We start from the raw sequence: 20,715 nt of genomic DNA on the forward strand, positions 1-20,715 counted from the left end.
AATTCACTATGTCAGCTAAAATGAGACCTTACATTCAAGAACAGACATTGGCAATGTTAAAAGAAAAAAAAATTAATTTATTGTGCAAACAGATATTTTCCCCAGAGACATTATTGTGCATAAGAGGAAATGTAAGAAGCTTTGAGTAGACAAAGAAATGACACATACAAAGACATACAATAGACAAAATGACTGCAGATAAGTAACAAGAGGCCAAGTAAAAAAGTGTATGTGTCTGTGTTTGTGTGCACGTGTGAAAGATATCAATGTGGAAATGATCCTAAACATGAATTAAGAACCTCATTTCTAGTTTGGTTGCGTTCAGAGTTCCAAAAGCAAACCCTGAAAACCAAAATAAACAGAGTTTTAATGAAAACCTAGCATGAACTAACCAAAAAGACAACAGCAACTCTAAAGTTCCACAGGTAACGAGCCCTGTTCTCACTCCACACAAAAAGAAACGCTCCTTCTGCAAGACTCTCTACTCTCACTCGTTCAATCACACATCATTCACAAGTCTGTTCTATTTTCACTCGTCCATTTCCCAGTTCGCGCGCTCTCAGTCGCAGCTCATTCTCTCTCCATGTACACACATCTGCTTGCCGCTTCGCGCTGACACACTCGTTCGCACTCGTTCGTTTGTTCACTCTCACTCCTTGTCATCACACCGATGCCAGTCCTTAGGGATCTTTGGACGCAGCGGAGACTGAGACACCCTAGTGGCCACACGTCAGTAGTGCAGGCTCAGGGCAGATCTCAACCAGGGTTGGAGCCGACCAGGGCCTCTCGAATACGTTCGCGAGCGAGAGTGTAGCGCTGCATGATCTGCTTCACATGCTCCTCTTCCTCTCGCTTCAGAATGCGCAAGAAGTTCTGCAGCTCAGGCATTGAGAACGCATCCCACTGGAAGGGGAGAGAATAAAACAAGCAGTTTGCAAAAATGTATTATATAAATTATTGAAATTACTTTTACATGCACAGCTCTTGCTCCGTTAGGGTGTTATTATAACCCCCAATATAATCAATCCATTATTTATAACCACTTTTTTTCCCCCTTGAGGTCCACTTAAAACTGGTTACTGGTTTGACTGCTTCATTAAAGATTTAAACATGTCTACATAGTTATAGTCCCTAGGTAACAACACACATCAACATGTACATACAACAGTGTAGACATGCAAGCAAACGCGACAACAGTCTGACCATGAAAAACAAATTTATTAACTTAAATCTGAATATGTATGCAATGGAAACTGGAAAGCTACAGTCAGAGGTGATATCATATCAGCAGAGCTGTTATCGAGCGAGTGCAATGTGAGATGCCAGTGTTTTCCCTTAACAGTGAGATACTCACATTGACCTCTCCAGTCTCATTCTCTTTCAGCACCAGGCTCAGCACTTTCTCATTGGGACCAGCACACAGGCGCAAGTATAGCGGACACTCGTCATCAGACAGCTTCCGCAGGTACACTGTGGGGGAAGGGGAGATTAAAATGACTTAGTAATCCTTGTCCAGGTTGTGAAATAATCCCACACAAATGAAAAGTCTCACAGAACTGACTTTGGCACACCACCCCAAGTACAAGTTACTTCAAATGCTAGGATGAGCTTGAAAGTAAAAGTCTGGCAAAAATGTATGGGTAGTCAACCACCCATCACATGTTTGGTGTCTTTAGTTCAGAACCAGGGCGACAAGGCTAATGTAGCTAGCCTCCAGTACACATTTCGAACTTCAAGTTGGCTGCTTCTACTGTAACATAACATTGCCATTTACAATCAAAAACCACAAGAGCAATCACAAATAGAAATGTTTATCAATAAGTGTGGTTTGAAGCAAGTGTGTAATGATTTAGTTATAAGCTTCTATTACTTTTTAGCAACTAAACAAAAATGAACCATCACTGAACACGTTGTTGTAAAATCTTTTAGACACAGCACAATTAGAGGCCCACTTCATGCAGTGACACAGACAATTATGTGATATTTAAACCAATCCCAGTCAGAGTGAGGTTAGAGATTAGGAGCAATGGCTATGGTTAAGAATTGTGTTTAGCAGCAGGCACAAACAGCAGCATATCAATTCAAATCATCAATAAAAAAAATTTTGCTCCAAAATATTTTTTTCTTTAAAGTACACTGCTGCTATATACTGCTTTTTTAAAATATAAAACGTCATCTTCTTTCGGCTGCTCCCTTTAGGGGTCGCCACAGCGGATCATCTGCCTCCATCTTGCCCTATCCACTGCCTCCTCTACTTTTACACCAACCATCTCCATGTCCACCTTCACTACATCCATAAACCTTCTCTGAGGTCTACCTCTTCTTCTACCCGGCAGCTCCATCTCCAACATTCTTTGCCCAATATATCCACTATTCCTCCTCAACACATGTCCAAACCATCTCAACCTGGCCTCTCTGGCTTTATCTCCAAACTGCTCCACCTTCACTGTCCCTCTGATCTGCTCATTTCTAATTTTAAATATAAAATGTAATAAAAGTAATATTTTACTGAAGTATTACTGAAGTATCCCGAAGATGTCACACCTTGCTCATGACGCTCAGTTCGCTCGAACAGTGCAAACTTGGCAGGATTGTCAATGACGGTGAACTTCTTGAGCAGGGCTTGGATCACTTCCTTAGCACGGGTTCGAGAGCTGATGTGAAGATGTTTGGATGTGTCCTTTGGAAGATAGAAGGACGTGCGTCTCTTTATTGATGCACCCTTCTTTCCATTGGCCGGCCCCTGGGATGCAGTGCCTTTGCGTGGAGGTGGGACAGACACTGGACGGACCAGCTTCAAATGAACTTTGATGAAACCAGTGTAGGTGCCATCTTTGTTCTGTACGACAAACAATAAGAGCAAAGGTTATTAATAAATCCAATAACTAAGAAAAAAACAATATGAATGGTGGGGAAAAGAAAGAATGTGACCAGAAGACCAGCCCATATGGTGATATAAAAAGTTGTATAGTGTATTTTGTCCTTACCAAAGACATGAAGAGGTTGCTGTTAATCTGAGCATTATATTCCTTGACTTTCTGCTGAATGTCTGAAAGTGACAACTCTTGTTTCTTACTTTCAGTCACCTCATCCTGACAGAGAAACACAAAGACAGAAAGACAGCATAATCAATGTTTCTTTTAATGTCCCAGTTTTCTAATGTCTAATATCCTCTTGACTGAGGCAGCAGCTTTTACTGTAAATATATCTTAGGTATATTACAAGCCCATTAATCATTAATGTTTAGCAGCTGGCACATATGGATTTAGGAAGAACATCTGTAGCCCATCACCTCAGCTGCCTCCAGGCAAAGCATATGGAGATGGTGTGAGAGTCACAAGATAAGTCACACATTCCACACACAATTCTATCACAAATCTGTGTTTGACTGACTTCACGAGAACATCCGGTTTGCCAAAACTAGCCAAGTCACATTGTTTGGGGAAACTGAAACCAAACCTCCCTTAACAAATTTTAATTTCTATTCACAAGTTTTCCTGAAATCTTCATAAAACACGTCATTGAACATTTTACATTCTCCCACGCTTGAGGGCAGAGTCTCTCTTCTGAAATGCTTTACGTTCTTAACACTTGACTTCCAGTGCCTCCAGTAGCTCCTCTTTGACTGTACAGCATCACATAGCCTTGGGGCATTTCAGTTGGAACCACAGGAAATACACTCACATGATAGTCAAATGAATGAGGTAGTGGGGGATGTTTCAGAAATAAAGTCTTAGTGCTGCTGAGGGGAACAGCTGGAGAAAACAGCTGACCCCCTCTTTCTCTCTCTCAGTTACACTACACTCTGCATACAAAAGCTCTTCTTCTTTCACTTGTCACATATTTAGTTCAAGTCTTATAACCATTCCTTCTTTCACTTCCCAATTCATGTTCTTGTAAAAGTCCTCTCTCCGTCTCCACCCGTGATAGTCAACACCAGAAACTGAACTAATACAAATAAAAATGAACTAATAGAGTTTACAGGTCTATTATGGGACTGATTCATTTGAGATAACAATAAAATAACCAAATGCTTTAGCTACTGATTTGGACAAAAAAAGCTTATACACAGAAAATACTCCAAATAGTAGATTGTGGCCCTTATTAATCAAAACCAGTGTAAACTATTTGGCAAACCCTGATCTATGTGGATGTTCTACACTTTCCCTTTTTGCCCCAATTTTTAGTTTCTTTTTTATTATTATAAATAACATTTCTTTCTATTGTGTTTTGAATGACATAAATAAAACTCAGTATGCTGTGCTCTCATCCTCTAAAGTAAGTTAGCAAGTTGCATCAGACTCCCTACGCTTCCTGTTGAATTCAACAGGGCAAAACTATGAGGTCACTGCTAGCCAATCACATCCAGCAGCCCATCCCATTCCTAAGAAGAACGGCGCCATGTGGACTGCTGCAACTGTCCGTCATGCATGTCTTGGCTTTAGGGCTTGCATTCTGAAAGCTGGTTAGTGTAAAAATAGCTTCCTCCCCCTCCACCCATCCTCTCCCCACGGAATGAAAGCTTCCCTTGTGTGCCTTTTTCATATGTGCGAGTCATACAGTGTCATTTTTCATCAGTTTCGTCATCCTTCCTGTTTATATCATCCCATTTAATCAGAACCTGTTGCTCCCATACAATCCAAATGCTGTTTATTGTATTTATTCTCAAGCTTAAAATATTCTTTAAGAGGACAAAAAATGTTTTAAAGACACAGAAATGAATCTTCTAACTGAATAAACTGGCCTGCTGTGGGACACAGCCAACCCCTATTTAATGCCTCAGCTAGCCAAGATGAAAGACACCTATTGATCCCAAATGTGGTATGTGACCCTAAGACCTTAACTCTCCAAACTTGCTGAGAGAGCAAAATGCAGAGTGACTGACTGTTTTAAACTCCCAGTGCCCTCTGCTTATTAATAATATGTGCCTTAGTTACCAACAGTGGATCAATATCGGCAAAGTTGAATTGCTCGCTTAATACGTAGTAATAAAAAGGGAGACAAATCAATAACCAATCAGATAAAAGCCTAATGAGAGAGATGAGGTAACCTGACCTGAGGGTCTTTTGTGATTATAAGTGTGTGCATGTGCTGCTCAATAACATGCATGTTAACCTTACAGAAATCAGAAAAGTGCAGTTTAGTACTTCATAAATGTAAAAGTGTACATCATTAAGGTAAAGCTGCACTATGAACAGGATATTAATTATTTATAGTGACTTAAATAGTCAATTATACTATAGTGAATTCATTTATAGTGACTCTAGGCTTTGAACCAGTATGAATTGTTGTGGTTTCAAAATGAGTTCATTCTTAGTGTGTCGTTTAGGGAGGGGGGGGGGGGTTACTGGCTGTGGAAGTGAATCATCTAACTGTGTTGAAACATCTTTCCACCTCCATAAAACGTCTGCAGGCCTTCCTGTTATCTTTCTAGTTTTTTTTCCTATGTCATCAAACACAAAGCTGCAAAGACCGGCCAATTTTCAGTTCTCTAACATATTGCAAAACGGCCCAAACACATTTGTGAACAGGAAAGTAAAAGAACAAGAACTTCAAAGAGAAGTGTTGATATTGTAATCAGACAAAAACCTATAAGAAGGGTCTTGTAAGCATGGCAGATCTATAAGCCTGTAATACTAATAGGCCATACCGTCCACAGTATGCGCTAATCTCATTAGATGAACCAGAGATTAGCATAATCAGAGAACAGCGAGAACAGCCTTTACTCGACGGCTTTTCATCCATTATTCGTTCTACCTTAAAAGGCGTAGCAGTTACTCTCCGGCGCCTGTACAGTACAGGAGAACATAACTGCTGCAGCGTTTAAGGTGGAACGGCAAAAATCGAACAAGAAGCCAGCATTCAACACAACCGGGTTCCTTACACGACTGTAAGGAAATGTCTTAAGAATTACAAAGGAAACATTGTCGCACAAGCAGAATCATCTCGAACTGCCTCACCTTCTCCTCCACCTTCTCTTGTTTGGGTTTGCGAAAAAAGGAAGTGCGCGCGGTGAAATACTGCTCCAACTCCGAGTCGGAGTCCTCCTCGCTGCAGTAGCCGCTGCTCGTCGAGCTTCCCCATGTCTTCTCAAAAGACGGGGTTTGGTCCTGACTAACGACGTCGCTCATCGTGAAAACGCCTGTCACAACTTTTTCAAGTTTCAGTCAGGAATAAGCTGCTCGATGAGCGGAAGTGAGTGGCTTGGAGTAGAAAGTTAGCGGTTAAAATGACTGAACCGTCTCTGAATCCTGACTAACGCTAACTAAAGGCGTAAGTAAAGACGATCACGGCGTCTCGGCTCTCCGGACTAGGCGTCTGAAGCCGCAGGCGGTCTGTGAACATGTGAACTAAAGCCTCGCTGAAGCTCGCCCGGCCCACCGGAAGCGGCGCGCCCTGACCGCTTAGATTGAAAATACACAACCCGCCAAAGCCGCCGTGATTGGCTCTCAGCAGGAAGTTCCAACTCGACGATGATGCCACGTCCGTGTCTCTCTCAACGTGGGAAACCGGGGGGTCGCCAAACAGAGAAACAGAGGGGGGTTTCCGTCTTTAAATGCGCTGTGCTGAGAAACATGTGCCTGGACCGGTCTGTCAGGCCTAGGGAGATTTTGTTAAATCTAAGATTTATAAACTGCTTATAAACTGCTTGACCATAGATTATTATTTTTGCTTGACTCATGGACTCAATTATATGATCATTATTATTTTTGCACAATTAATATGTAATTATGCTCGAATACAGTGTAGTATTAAAGGGTCCATATCATACACTTTTTCCAGCCCTTTTTTTATTCCCCCTAAGGTCCACTTAAAACATTTGTGTTGTTTTATGTACCAAAGCAGCCAATCTATATTTACATGGACATCGTCAGCCTCGCTTTCACCCTTTAAACACGCTGTTCTTACTGTTTACTGCGCCTTTAAGACTGATATATGTAAATAAGCTCTGTTCTAGCTGCTTTGTATTGTGGCTCAGACACAAAGCTGTGCAGGCAGCCTAGTTGCCATATATACACTGTGATGACTGATGATAAAACAGTATGTTTAGAAAAATGTTTCTCAAATGATCATGATAGAAGAAGTTGTTCTGGAGATTAGAGCTCTTTCCCTAAAACAATTCTCTAAATTATCCTGTGATTTCAACACACATGATGTGGTCAGACATCAAACATTTCTCTTTTTTTTAATTAATTAATTAATTAATTAATTTAATCTCCTAACAAGTTTTTTTTAACGGTATATTATTCATAAATACTGCATAGTTACTAGACATCTCTCCATAATCTTCCTTTTGGAATTTAGAACACACACACACACACACACACACACACACACACACACACACACACACACACACACACACTTTCTAAGCCACTTCTCCCTCAGGGTCTGGAGCCTATCCCAGCGGTCATTGGGCAGAAGGCAGGATACACCCTAGACAGGTCGCCAGTCCATTGCAGCGAATTTAGAACATTAAATTATAATTCATTTGTTATTCTCAGCCTACAACTTTTAATAAGTTGACTTGATTTCACAATATAATGGTCTTCTTTCTAATCTATGACACTAATTCATCTGTAATTAAGTAATAAAGTTGTGAAAATACTATCTCTTTTGCTTACATTTCATACACAGAAATCCAGAATGATGTTACCTGTTACTTACTCGCAGACTTTTTTTATGAATCTATAACTTTTCTATGACTGTATATTAAGGTTACGCCATAATAAAAAAGCATCTCTTGAGCAACATTAATCTGAAAGGAAAATAAACTTAGTTAGTTTATAATAAGTTTATTTATAATAAGCTTATTGAGTTTTTTCTTGTTTCACTAAAATATTTTGTATCACTGTTAACTGTGTTTGTTTGTCATAGCCTTTTTGACTGTAAGGTGTGATGTGTTTTCTCCCTCCGTCGGGGGCAATCTCCCTCCAAACACATTTACCAAAATATACAAACATGTTATAATGTTAATAAAGTGACACACAAAACTATTTTAGCTGCAGAATATTTGTAAAGTTACCAGGAGAGCAGAAGCTTTATTCACTAATTACCTCAAAGTTGTAAGCTAAAAGTTAACACCAACTGGCTTGGGGAAAAAGTTATTTTGTGATTAAATGTCAATCACAAGCAGATATTTTTATTTTTAAGTATTAAATAATTCCAAGACCTTTGGCTAACCTTTACTTGGAACTGCTACTAGGCCCCCATTAACTCACCTACTTCATCAGGAAAAAGCAAGGCTCATTCTCAAAAGCCACCCATAAAACATTTAACCATGACATACATCAGAATAAAATGATGCTAGTTTTGAATTAAGAACCATTTGTCACTGTGAAATTAGACCTCTGCATTTAACCCATCCGTGCAGTGAAACACACACATACATGCACGCTAGTGAACACACACACTAGGGGGCAGTGAGCACACTTGCCCAGAGTAGTGGGCAGCCCTATCCGCAGCACCCGGGGAGCAATTCGGGGTTAGGTGCCTTGCTCAAGGGCACTCCAGTCATGGACTGTCAGCCGAGGGATCGAACCAGTAACCTTCCGGTCACAGGGCTGGTTCCCTAACCTCCAGCCCATGACTGCCCCTTAAGAGCCACTGCATTTTTAGGTGTTCTAAAGTTAAGATGTAAAATTTATGTAAAATTAGCAAAGGCTAAAACTGAGTAACAACAGCGATCTGTGTGTTTGAGTGTGACTGCATGCACATCATAAAAGAAATCCATGTTAAATCATGGTTAGGGCTTAAGCCAGGGTTTAAACTGGGACTGGGGAGAACTTCTTTCTTTGTCATCGAGAATGTGGGAACAATATTGTTAGTCTATTTGTTAATGTATTGAGTTCTCAGCACTAATACTATGAAAATGTGATCTGTTTCTGGCTTAAAGTCCTTCTTAAATACAACCCGTTGGACAAACCATAAGATTTCAATATTTCTTGCTTTGGCAAAACATACACCATAGAGACAAAAGTATTGGGGCACAACTCTTAATCACTGAATTCAGATGTTTCATTCTATTACCACAGGTGTATAAAAAAGGGGGGGGTCAACTCCTTATTAATGCATATGGATTTAAAATGGGATGTCATAAGAGCTATTGTTGGTGTAATGTGCAGGTGTCCCAATTCTTTTGTCCAGTGTATAATACATGTAATAAAACGTAAAATTATACTTATCTATACATCTAATACTAACATATAATTGGACAACTGGCTGTTCAGCAGTTCCATGGCCAGGTGTGTGTCATTCCCTCATTATTTCACTTACAAGTAAACAGATAAAAATCTATTACTGTCCAAAGAAGTGTCACTGCAAGGAAATCAAGCTATCACTAGGCTGGAAAATCAACTATTTAGTACATTCTCAATAAGAACATATCGGTGAGCTCAGAAACATCAAAAGGTCTGGAAAACCAAAGAAATCAACTGTGGTGAGCTCAGAAGAATTCATTCCCTCGTGAAGAAAAAGCCATTCATACAACTGGCCAGATCAAAAACACCCTCCAGGATGGCCAAGTCACCAATAAAGAAAAGGCTTTACCAAAGAAAATAAAGAAGCTTTTTCACAAGATGTAATCCACTAGTAAGCCATGAAGACTAGATTAGTTTTCCAGAAAACATAAAAAAGCCTCTGCAATTCTGTAACATCTTATGGACTGATGAGACCAAGATCAAGAAGTACTAGAAAGCTGGGAAGAGAACAGTATGGAGAAAGGAACTGCCCAAAGCATTTTGGTATGGTCATGTATGGTTGCCAATGAAACTGGTTCTCTTGTATTTTTTTATTATATCTTTGTCTGGTTACAAAAGCTGTAGGATAAATTCTGAAGTAAGAACATCTACATTATCTGCTCAGATACAGCCAAATGCTTTCAAACTCATTGGACGGCACAGTGCAGAAGAACAATGACCCAAAGCATACTGCGAAAGCAGCCCAAGACTTGTTCTGCAATGGCTAAGTCAATCATCTGACCTTAATGCAATTGAGCATGCATTTCACATAGTACAATTAGAAACACTCAAAGAACAAGCAGGAACTGAACATAGAAACCCAGCATCTGGTGATGTATACGGGTTCCAGACTTCAAGCAGTAACTGACTGCAAAGAATTTGCAAATAACAATTTAACTCTTGATTATGTTGGTTTGTCCAAATACTTTTTAGCCTCTAAAACTGGACAGGATATGTTTTAAAATGGTTGTAATTTCTACACCATTCACTTGATTTGAAAGGATTGAAAATGTACTGACATGTGAAAATCAGCGGAACAAGAGGTGGAGAAGCCACTTCATGTCAACAAATCCGAAAGAACGAATGATGATGGAATGGTAGAAGCAGAAGAAGCAGATGAGAGAGAATAGTTGCAGTATTTGTTTACTGGAATGGTTTATCCTACTGAATAGCTAATTTCATTAAGACAATATCAAAAACGATTAACATTTTCATCAAATTACAGTACCAGAGCTCAGCTCCACTTGGCACTAACCTAAATCAGTGATGATGGAGCTCTGCTCTGTATGCTCCAGCCCAATTTAACACCTGCAATGAAGTTTAAAACAAAACACCCTGCACAACTATGACTGATCATTAAGGAAAAATCTCCATTAACATCAGCAAACTTTTTTTACTTTTACTTATATTCCATTCACAGTAATCCTTGCAAAGCCCCCTGGAGCTGCAGCCGATAAAGCTCACAGGCTTAATACTGCCCTGACAATGGATGGAGAAAAGAAAAAGTTAGCAGAGGAAGGAAACTAATGGCACTTAAAGAGTCTTTGGACAAAGTTCTATGTGGAAAAACAGCATCTTGATGATATCAAGGATAACCAGCACTAAAGACTGGTGGACTGGTGATGGTGAAATATTTTAACAAATAATATTTTGATTAAGATTAAAATTCAAGATATCTCACATCAATAACATCCCAACTAATACCTAGGTCTACCCTTAGGCTATTGGCTATTATTTGGTGTCTCACTCTAAACATCACTCAGTAGGTTATGGTTACCATAGTGGAGTTTTTAGCTGACACAAGAGTGGGGGTGCACTGCTCTACTGTGCAGCATTGCTTTCATACACACGATCTTCAAGGAAGAGCCAGGAAAAGAAAACCTGCAAGCTCATCACAAAAGTCACTGTCTGAAGTACTGTGGTCTGATTGGCCACAATCACCAAAGGTATGTTTAGAGAAAAGCAGAGCAGCATCTGATGAAAAGGACACCTTGCCAACTGTTAACCATAGAAGTGGATATATTATGCCTTGAGTTTGCATGGCAGCCAATGGCACAGAAAACATTGAAACTGAAGCTGAAAAGGGGCTGAAGCTTTTAGAATGGCTTTCACTCCTAGACTTGAACATAAATGAAAATCTGTGGATAGATCTTAACCATTCAGTATATCCATGCAATATACCCAAAGAACCTTGCAGTAAAAGGAGCGTAATGCAGGGAAGAGTAAAAAAAGACAAGTGAAACTTAACTGGCTATGAAAGGTGTTTTTAAGCTGTGATTCTAGGCTGTTTTACTACTGACTTAGCACGGTGTCTACACTTCAGCACATGCCACAATTAAAATAATGTTACATTTTTTTGAGGTCAGATAAGTTGGAACAGACAAAAACATCCAGCAGTGCCACATGATGACTGCAATCATTTTTCACAATCATTAGATTTTACAATCATATTATGCTGCAACAAACAATATGTGAATTGGGTGTGCTTGTTTAAGGTAAATAAATGTAATTAAAATAAAGCAGTAAATGCATTCATTGAGACAGTATGGGGTTTATGAAAAAAAGGGTGTAACTTCTAACTTGGTACTCTAACATGTCCAGCAGGCAGCACTGAGTAATGTTTGTTAGTTATGTGGGCAATTCTATTGTTTTTAGAACGTGTTTTGGCAGAATGAAATTTTTTGCTTATATTTTCACTCATATGAAGAACATGTAGCTTTGCATAACTCTACCCAGCTAACAGGGAATGTTCCCATAACTTTGGCTCAAGTTATGTAAAAGCTCTCCCAATGTTAGGAGCAAATGTTCTTACGGTAACGTCAATGTAATGTTCTATGAACATTACATGACCTTATAAAAGTTCTCACAATGTTTGTCTGAAACACTCAAAGTTCAAATGTTTCTTTTAACATTTTATTTTTTTAACATTTAATTGAGTAAGTAGGCTATTCTTTAGACCCATATTAGTAATTATTAGTTAGCTGTTTTAAATCAATTTGTTTGGATGATAAGGTACACTGCTGAAAGGCGAGCAGCCACTGATGGTGTTCAGCTGCATGAACAGTTTCTGCTTAATATAATGTTTAATACAAGAATATACTGAAGTTAAGCTATTGCTTTTCCTAACTAAAATATAAAAATTGCTTTTAGGAGAAACTACACGTTTTCCAAAGTCTGGCCCATTGTCAAAAATGAAAATACAGTGATTACAATGTTTTGGAGTACTAAATCCAGTTTAACATGACTTTTAATTATGTCTTATTGTAATAAAACATGCAGTTGATCAGTGACCTCTAAATACTTCAAAGACTTATTTTTTGTGACAATTTATCACAATAAAGATACATATAGTTATATTGCCCAACCCTACCTTGTATCATGATCAGGATGACAAAGCTCTTCTACATTGTTGCTGACTCTTTACTAGCTGTCTGTTTGCAGAGACCAGGTAGGTTCAAACAGGTTCCTCTTTACCTAAATACTACAGTGACATACACATGGTAAGTATGCCAGTTAAGTGAATGATGGCTTGTTTTTGATATATATGCCAAGTTCTGTTTTTGCTTACTTTTCCATTCCAGTGACAATTACAGATTACTATCATCCTAACTAATTATTGTTTTTATACTTATAGACTGTGGTTTTCAGACATTGTACATTTCAGTAAGTGGAACACAGTGTGCTGTACTGTACAAGACAAGAAAGACTGCAGAACCCTCTGTGATTCATAAGGTTCAGTAATAACTGATCAGGTGACACAACACTGACAGCACAGTGGAGTCTTGGATTTATTACGAGAGTTAATTTGCTGAGCAGAGCTGTTTAAAATTAGCAGTGCTTCACTGTGACCAAGCAGATGTGACCCGAAGGCATGCATTAATAGCAATTTTTGCATTAATAGCATTTTCACATTCACATACAAAGTCTGTGCGAAATAGTAAACCAACAAATGTGTACAAGCACACAAGTGCTCAAATATATTTAAATATATCTTACCACATTGGTGTCAGTTTCAATGCTGTCCTGGCCATCATCAGACTGATCAGTGGTGGAGCTTTGATCCTGATTGCAGTCCAATTTTATGAGAGCTCTACAGCGGTAATGGCAGGTAAACCTACAGTCTGGCAGAGAGGACAAGGACAGAGATGATGAAAAAAATTATGCACTTGATCATAAAAACCCTGCCTATACAATATGATAAGGTACAGATTTTTTGAATTTCAGCATCATTGAACTGTTGTGATGTATACTGTCATTTACAGTGGTTTGATGTGAAAGGGTTAATTGCCAGGGGTCGCAATGTCTACATAAATATAGTGATTTTATTTACTATCCAAACCAAGTAGAAGAACCTACGTATAGTTTACGTTTTATAAGAAATGCTGATAATGGCACAAGTAGTGGTCATTTTTAAAAAACAAAGTTTTCATGTTTTATCTTACAATAAGACTTTTGTTTTACAGTGTACCTCCCACCATAAATGGCTTTTTTTAAAAAAAGGTTTAGGTCAAAATCTTCTCAAAACATTCATAAACCAATGTAAGGCATCAGGGAACATACTCATAATCAGTTCATACAATAGCTTTCTGTAGGTTTGTAAAAGCTTTAAGCTCTTTAGATGCCTGGTTCCTATCACCACCACTGTGAGCAATTTCGACTCTTTGTCATTTCACATCAAACCACTCTTAATGACTTTGTTTACATCTTAACCATTTAACTGTGCAGAAATTAAAAGAAAAAAATCAATTCCTCCTTAAGTGATAGTTTTGTTTAGAGAAGGAATGATTAATTAGTACCATTAAGCTGCTGACAGACAAAACAGTAGCATATAAACCAAAAGGGAACCAGGTAACAGGAAAACAACAGGCAAACGGAGCAAAGGGATTTTGAACTTATATGCATATGTAATACACATATTTTGTATGTTGAGGAAAAAGTAAAAGCAAAACTGGCTTAGAGTGAAGGTGAGAGAGAAATCTGCTGCATAGCTAATGTAATTTAAACCTAATGTATTTAGTCAATTCTGTGAGGCCTGATGCGGTTGAACTACTTGAAAGCGTGATGGAAGGTGACTGCTAACTGGCGGAATTTCTGCCCTCTATATTTCTTCTTTGATTACAGACTGCTTTGCTAGAAAATCAATAATAAAATGGTTATTGGCTACTGCTTCATAGAAGTAAGAGCTTTGGCAAGTGAAGAGAACACCTTGGGTTGAAAGCGAGGACATATTTCTCATACAAATAAATGTGTTGTGAATTTTGGCACAGTATACAGTAAAACCTATTTTACAAGTTTAAATGAAAGATGTTAGTGCAGACCTAATATTTAGCTAAAATTAAATTATTTCTGTATCATAAGTACTGTGGAGACGTAAATAAATAGTATGGGTTGGCTCTGGTACCTTTGTCTGTTTCACCACATCAGTTCAAATAGGGAAATGTGGAAACAAAAGACAAGAAGCACTGTTAAACAAGTTCCCTTTTCTCTACTACAGAACACGGAACATGCACCAGTGGCCATCAACCATGGACCTAGAGATCTACCTTTCTGTACAGTCTAGCTCCAAACATCAGTGCGCCACATCTACATTAGTGTAAGCTAACAGGGAGGCAGCTTGTTATTCAGTTGGAAACAAAACTCTGCAGGAACGTAGATCTCAAGTACCCGTGCTGGTGACCACTGCCTTAGATCATATTTTTGTGAGTGGTGGAAGATATTTAGTGTTTCAGCCTATAGGGATACTGTTGACACCTAAGTGATTCAGTAGAAAAGCTTGAATGCGTAACATCATGACCACCATGTACTTGCAAAAACAAAAAGTCAAAGGGGTTCTCCAGAGAACTGTCACACGAGAACCCCTTAAAATTTCAGGAAAACACAAAACCTTAAATGGATGATGCTTTAAAGAACAATGTTTGTAAATGAGATGTGTAAGGTTGTAATGAGCCTTTTAAAGTTAAACCATTTTCAAGAGCATAAATGTCCTAATTTAGACAACTGCTGCTGCTTCATTCCCTTCTCTTCCTTGGAAATATATATATTTTTTCACTCTGCACTGCCCTCCATGGCCATCACAGGTAATGACATGCTGAAGGATTCATGTCTAATTTCAATTTTCCAGTGGAAATAAACGGTAAGGCTTGGCCTTTGCAGAATAATAAATTCTCCTTTTTCAATTAGGAGATTAATTTCTCACAGATTAAAGGAGAAGTTACAGGTAATGTACTGGCTTCATGTTTTGACAGTAGAATTTTATATGGACAGATTAAACAGAAAATCGACAGAGCAGATGCACAGGACCAGAGACTAAAATTATGTTTGTCCAGATTTACTTTATAAAACTGTTCAAACTACAACAATTAATGCTGCCACTCACTCTTACACATCATAGAGACAATGGCTCACCAGTGTCACTTTGATCTGTTCAAAAACATGAATCATGAACATACCCCCATCTCACACCAAGCCTTTTAAAGAGCAGAGGGGGGTTTCTGGCTAAAGGTAATGTACTAGAAAGAGTGGTTCTGCTTTCATTATTTTTTCTTGCTTGTGATTTTATCCAGGATGTCATATGCAAAACTTAAACAAATGATCAAAACTATTATTAAACCTGTCTTTTCTAGACATCTACCCTTCGAAGTCAGTCAAAAAACAGAAGTGCAATTGCCATGTTCAGGTCAATGCTTGACCCAGTGTAGCACTTACATAAAATGTCACCTGTTTCACATTTCCTCCAGTGGAGGAGACAGCAGAGAAACAGACTAAATAGAAACCACATGTTACGACTCCAAGGCTGAACAGCAGTAAAAGACAGTGTGCAGGAATTCCATGAGTCAAATGAAATGTATAAAGTTTCCAAGAGTTATACAAGAGTGTGCAGAGATGAGAAAGGAAAAGATTGCATAGAGGGACAAAAAAACGCAGAGGTAGGCAGAAATACAGCCAGTAAAGGGAGTGAGAAAGTGAGAGACAGTGGGCGGGAAAGAAAAGAAAGAATAGTTGCTTCTCAGCAGGAAACATGTTGACTTCATATGTACCGTTTTGTGGTTCAAAACACTTCATTCCACACCCACATCTATGCTCAAACTTACATATGTGCAGAAGTTCCCTCCCCACACCCTCGCCTGACGCAGAAGATATGAAACCACCCTTATACCAACAGCACAACTCAAACACGCATCAACGTTTACATTTTCATTGCCATGAATGCACTAAGCTCTAAAAGACAGAGGATAACATATATAGCCAAAAAAATCAAATGAGAGCAACAAACTGTCATGTCAGGAAGATTTGGACAGTACAAGACAGGTTACAGTTCTATTTTTCCATACCACTGCAGACACTATGGGCTCGAAGTAGCCTTTTGTACCAGTTTTATGCACAAATCAGACTAAAAACGTAGGACAAAGTCTCTCGTCGTCAGACTTTCTTTACCAGTGACAGCAGACACAGCAGTTAGACGAGGCACTAGTCTCAAACATACTTAAAGAACATTTACCATTGGACTAACACTGTTTAAACTCACGGGACGTGTCTAAGTATGTGAGAAGATGCAGGGCAAAACATGCTGTGATGCAATCACAATACGCACACAAGTGAAGCCACTTGGCCGCCATATTGGTTCTCCCTCTCTGCAATGTGAATGAATGCTTGTCTACAGATACAACATAAACATACACCCAAAAATGGACATAGTACACAAATACTGAGGTCTACTGCTTTTAAGTGCAATAATAGGCACAATTATGGGCTATGCCAGGACATGTTATGTGAAAATATCTGTGTAAAGCTTTCCACTTATGACTAATGACCTAATCAAGGCTATGATCCATTGTTTAATGGGTCTAGCTGTTTAAATACATGAATATCCAAACTCATCTTAGTACTCATGTAGCTCTCTTTGGGTATCAGACAAGGGCATGTGTACTTAGGAATAAAAATATATAAATAAATAGTGTGTTATATTGTCATTTCTAAAAAGGTTTTGAACAGAATGTGCTCCCTAGAACGGCAGTGAACGCAGGAATGCATGTAACTTATGTGTGCAGTCACAAACTGCATGTATATGGAGTAAAATGTCCGAAACCATACCACATATAACCTGTGTAAGAATGTGGTTTAGTTTAACTATGTCTTGGCTGACCAGCTAGGCACACAGCTCAGATAGCGAAAAGGCTAAGACACTTGGAGTGTCTTAGGAACACTTAATTAATGAATACAATCAGACAATCAGAACAAAGTAAGGAATGTATTACATGTATGTCTTAAGGGTTTGAAGTGCCCTCGTTTAAATCTTAAGTAAGAATATTTTATCTTACAGAATCTTATCACAGGGGAACACCTGAAGATTCTGCACTGTAAAAAACATTGATGTTTTAACCAAAAATAAAGTACAATGGCTGTCTTACTATTTTATGTTCATTGAACGTGAAATTTTAAGTTCCTTTTTGTTGAAGAGTTTGTTTTGAATTAAGGCCACAGAAATGAAATGAAAATGAACATGTCTGAGTCTAAAGCATAACATAAAATCATCACTAGTTCTGCACACCACAATACAGCCATCTTGATCAGGTAGACAGGCTCAAGTGAGAAGCATGCAAAACTAATAAAACGTAGAATACTTATATTTCTGTCAAGCTTGGGCTAAACAATTTGTGGGAAATAGCCACCAGTGAGACCTACATTGGGACCAGCATATCTACTTTTGCTTCTAGACACACCTTGACCACAGCTTGCCTTTAAACCTGAACATAGCGTGCCAGAATGCTATTCAGTTGCGGTTGTGATGTCACAGCCACTCTTTTCATAGCCACTAACTCAACCACAGGCAGTTCACAGTCAAGCTCGGTCTTATTTGGTTACATTTTCGCATGTAAAACTTGTTAATACAGCACTGTAATCTAGACTACAATAAAGATGATTAACTTGGTTGGTTCATATTATAATTTTAACAGAAAAACATTGAATCTTTCTGTCGTATGATACACTGTTATTGACCGCTTGTTGTGATTTATATACTGCTAGGGCCAAGTGCTAGGCTCTCACCATGCTTTGCATGTTATATGTCACACCTTAGACCTGAAGACACAACATGTGGCTTTGCTGTATGTGTACATATGGTTAGAATGATAAATAAAGAGATCTGCTCAAAGTCTTCATCTACAGATATGAGAATATAACATCCTCAGTTGTCTGCCAGTCTGTCTCTATGCTGGATGGATGAATGTATCTGTTCATTTTGTGTTCTCATTAGAGGCTTTTCAATGTGAATGAATGCATAGCCATGTGTATACAGTTTCACAAAAGCCTAATGAGCCCTGCTGGGACAAAGCATTCTTCAGGTCTGGATGAATATACTGTTTCACATACTAACAGTGATCTATGTGGACCTCATAACCTCATGTTGCTTCTAAATCATTTTAGCTTGATGTGGTATGCATTTTAAAAAAATGGTTAGTTAGTTACTAGGCTGTCTTAAAAGTTGACAGGGTGTAAATCTATAACACAGCCCACAACATGCATTCTAATGTTAAAAACACAGTATACAATTTGCCAATGAAGCCATTAAACCCCTTAAACTGCAGGCGTATCATTCAGTTGTAAAAAAAAATATTTGGTAACAACTATGAAACTAATATGTATTGAGTGAAAATTTTAAATCCACTTTCAAGCCTTTGCAGTTCAAGGGGTTGAAGAGTCCAAATACTGAATTCAGTCTGAACGCAGCGCACTGAATACCCACACAAACTTAGGTGACACTCACTGGTACAGCGCAGGCTTTGTCTGTAGAGCCCCCAGATGAAGTCTCCACACAGGTCACACCATGTAGGTTGGGTATGGCTACAGGGCTGGAAGTTATGGCCTTCTCCGGTCTCCTCCACCAACCGTGGGTCTTTCACAGAGTCCCCCAGTAGCCTGATGATACTGACCCGGCTAAAAAACTCAGGAACTTTCCCTGGGCTTATCCTCAAAGCATTGACCCTCTCCAAACGAGGGGTCCGAGATGATGCAGGAGGCATCAGTTCTATTTGGTCCTCCAGTGTAAGTTCCTTTAGCTCTATCAGCTCCCCCAGTGACATGCTCTCCACTGATCAACAGCTTTCTTCCACAGTATTTAAACTACACAGCAGCTGTCTCATTTGAAATAAGCCATCTTCATCTTCTTAAAGTCATAGTATGTAGCCTGACGTGAAGTCAGTCCACTGCTTACTACTTCCAGTTCTAAAGAAAACAAATGCCTTATGCTTTTAAAGGGATGTCATGTTTTCTCAACTACAGTCAGTGAGGTATTCAGGTTATAAAGGTTAAAGCCACCTAGAAAGAAGAGTCAAATATTTTAGTCAATCAGTTTTTATATTTAATGTTCCATTTAAACTCTGGAGGCTTAAGTCACTGGAGCCTCACACTCTGCTTTCTCATAACTTCAGAATGTAGCAACAAGTAGCCTGACTGATGGTTTGAGGGTTAGCGAGCTCTCTGCATGTCTGTGGTGAAAACCAGGAGCTAAAGATGGTAAATAAAGTTTCAGGTAATAGAAGCCTGTGGTTAAGATTAAAGAAACTTTTTAGAGCCACGGTTTTAAGAGATATGGGGTGTTGGGTGAAGTGAAAGACACTTTCGTCCCAGAACAGAAGTACAGTAGGCTAGCTCTAAAAAGGAAGGCAGACGTAAATCATCTTTATCAGGAGAAAAGCGTTTGCATTGTAAAAGCAATTCTTTTTCTGTGGCCTAGGTCTAACGGCACAGCTGAGATGATGTCGTTTTCGTAAAAACGACGGTTCCGTTGGTAAGAAAACGGTTGGGTCTCTACCTTGACATGGAGTTGAGAGCTAATCCGCGGATGTAAAGCGATGGGCGAATGCAGCATGAAAAAAACCTCCGGTAATGATCGGAGATGTGATTAGCTGGAAATCCACCACTTATCGCCATTTTTCTGTTGACACAGAACAGTTGAGAATCATACCGTCCACAGCTCACGAGTTTTCTTCACATCTTTGGACGAGTCTTTCGGAGCAGCGAAATAATCCTTTCCTTCCTGCTGGTAACAGAAAAGCAGCAAAGCTGTTTCTCATATCAGAGCAGTGAGCTGACAGGACAACAAAGTTGCCACCTCTGCAAAATTCACGCTTTATCACAAATCCACGAGTCCAAATTGTACTCGCCGGCCATTCTTACCCGTTCTGTGTCTGTGTGTGTGTGAGAGAGAGAGAGAGAGAGAGAGAGAGAGAGAGAGAGAGAGAGAGAGAGACTGTGTCGCGCCTACAAACAAAAAGGAAATGCGTGAGACAAGTTTAACGCATCTGCATTTTTAATACACGTGTTAAAAGTGGAATTTTACGATTTTGTGCAAAATTTGAACTGTTTATGTATAAACAAAATAATTTACGATGGTTTGATGTTAAATGTGGAGGAACTTACCATCTCCTATTTTCTTTAGTGGTGGTGACAGGAACCAGGGGGCACAGTGCTTACAAGA

General features: G+C 39.0%; 1 protein-coding gene across 4 annotated transcripts; it reads right to left on the minus strand.

Annotated features, from left to right (window-relative positions):
• Positions 1 to 56: 56 nt before the first annotated feature.
• LOC108436285 (ras association domain-containing protein 1) lies at positions 57 to 20,428 on the minus strand. Of its 4 annotated transcripts, XM_017712684.2 has the most exons (7): positions 20,050 to 20,428; positions 19,003 to 19,553; positions 13,236 to 13,360; positions 2,988 to 3,092; positions 2,545 to 2,839; positions 1,355 to 1,470; positions 57 to 903 (listed from the first exon to the last, which is right to left on the minus strand). In XM_017712684.2, the coding sequence occupies exons 2-7, from the start codon at positions 19,316 to 19,318 to the stop codon at positions 757 to 759; spliced, it is 1,104 nt and encodes a 367-aa protein (XP_017568173.2). In that variant the 5' UTR covers positions 19,319 to 19,553; positions 20,050 to 20,428; the 3' UTR covers positions 57 to 756. The 4 variants fall into 4 exon arrangements, with proteins under 4 accessions (XP_017568173.2, XP_017568172.2, XP_037391000.1 ...); XM_017712683.2 differs by having other exon boundaries at positions 19,003 to 20,428; XM_037535103.1 differs by lacking the exon at positions 19,003 to 19,553 and having other exon boundaries at positions 20,050 to 20,426.
• Between the last annotated feature and the right edge of the window lie 287 nt (positions 20,429 to 20,715).

The sequence above is a fragment of the Pygocentrus nattereri genome, chromosome 26, assembly GCF_015220715.1.
Source record: "Pygocentrus nattereri isolate fPygNat1 chromosome 26, fPygNat1.pri, whole genome shotgun sequence".
Taxonomy (NCBI): Eukaryota; Metazoa; Chordata; class Actinopteri; order Characiformes; family Serrasalmidae; genus Pygocentrus; species Pygocentrus nattereri.

Coding starts and splice junctions, on each gene's coding strand:
- LOC108436285 (XM_017712684.2), bottom strand. CDS start 19,318: ATGTCACTGGGGGAGCTGATAGAGCTAAAGGAACTTACACTGGAGGAC. Junction 3,093..13,235: donor TTGAAACTGACACCAATGTG/GTAAGATATATT, acceptor TTTCTCTGTCAG/GATGAGGTGACTGAAAGTAA. Junction 2,840..2,987: donor GCAACCTCTTCATGTCTTTG/GTAAGGACAAAA, acceptor TTTGTCGTACAG/AACAAAGATGGCACCTACAC.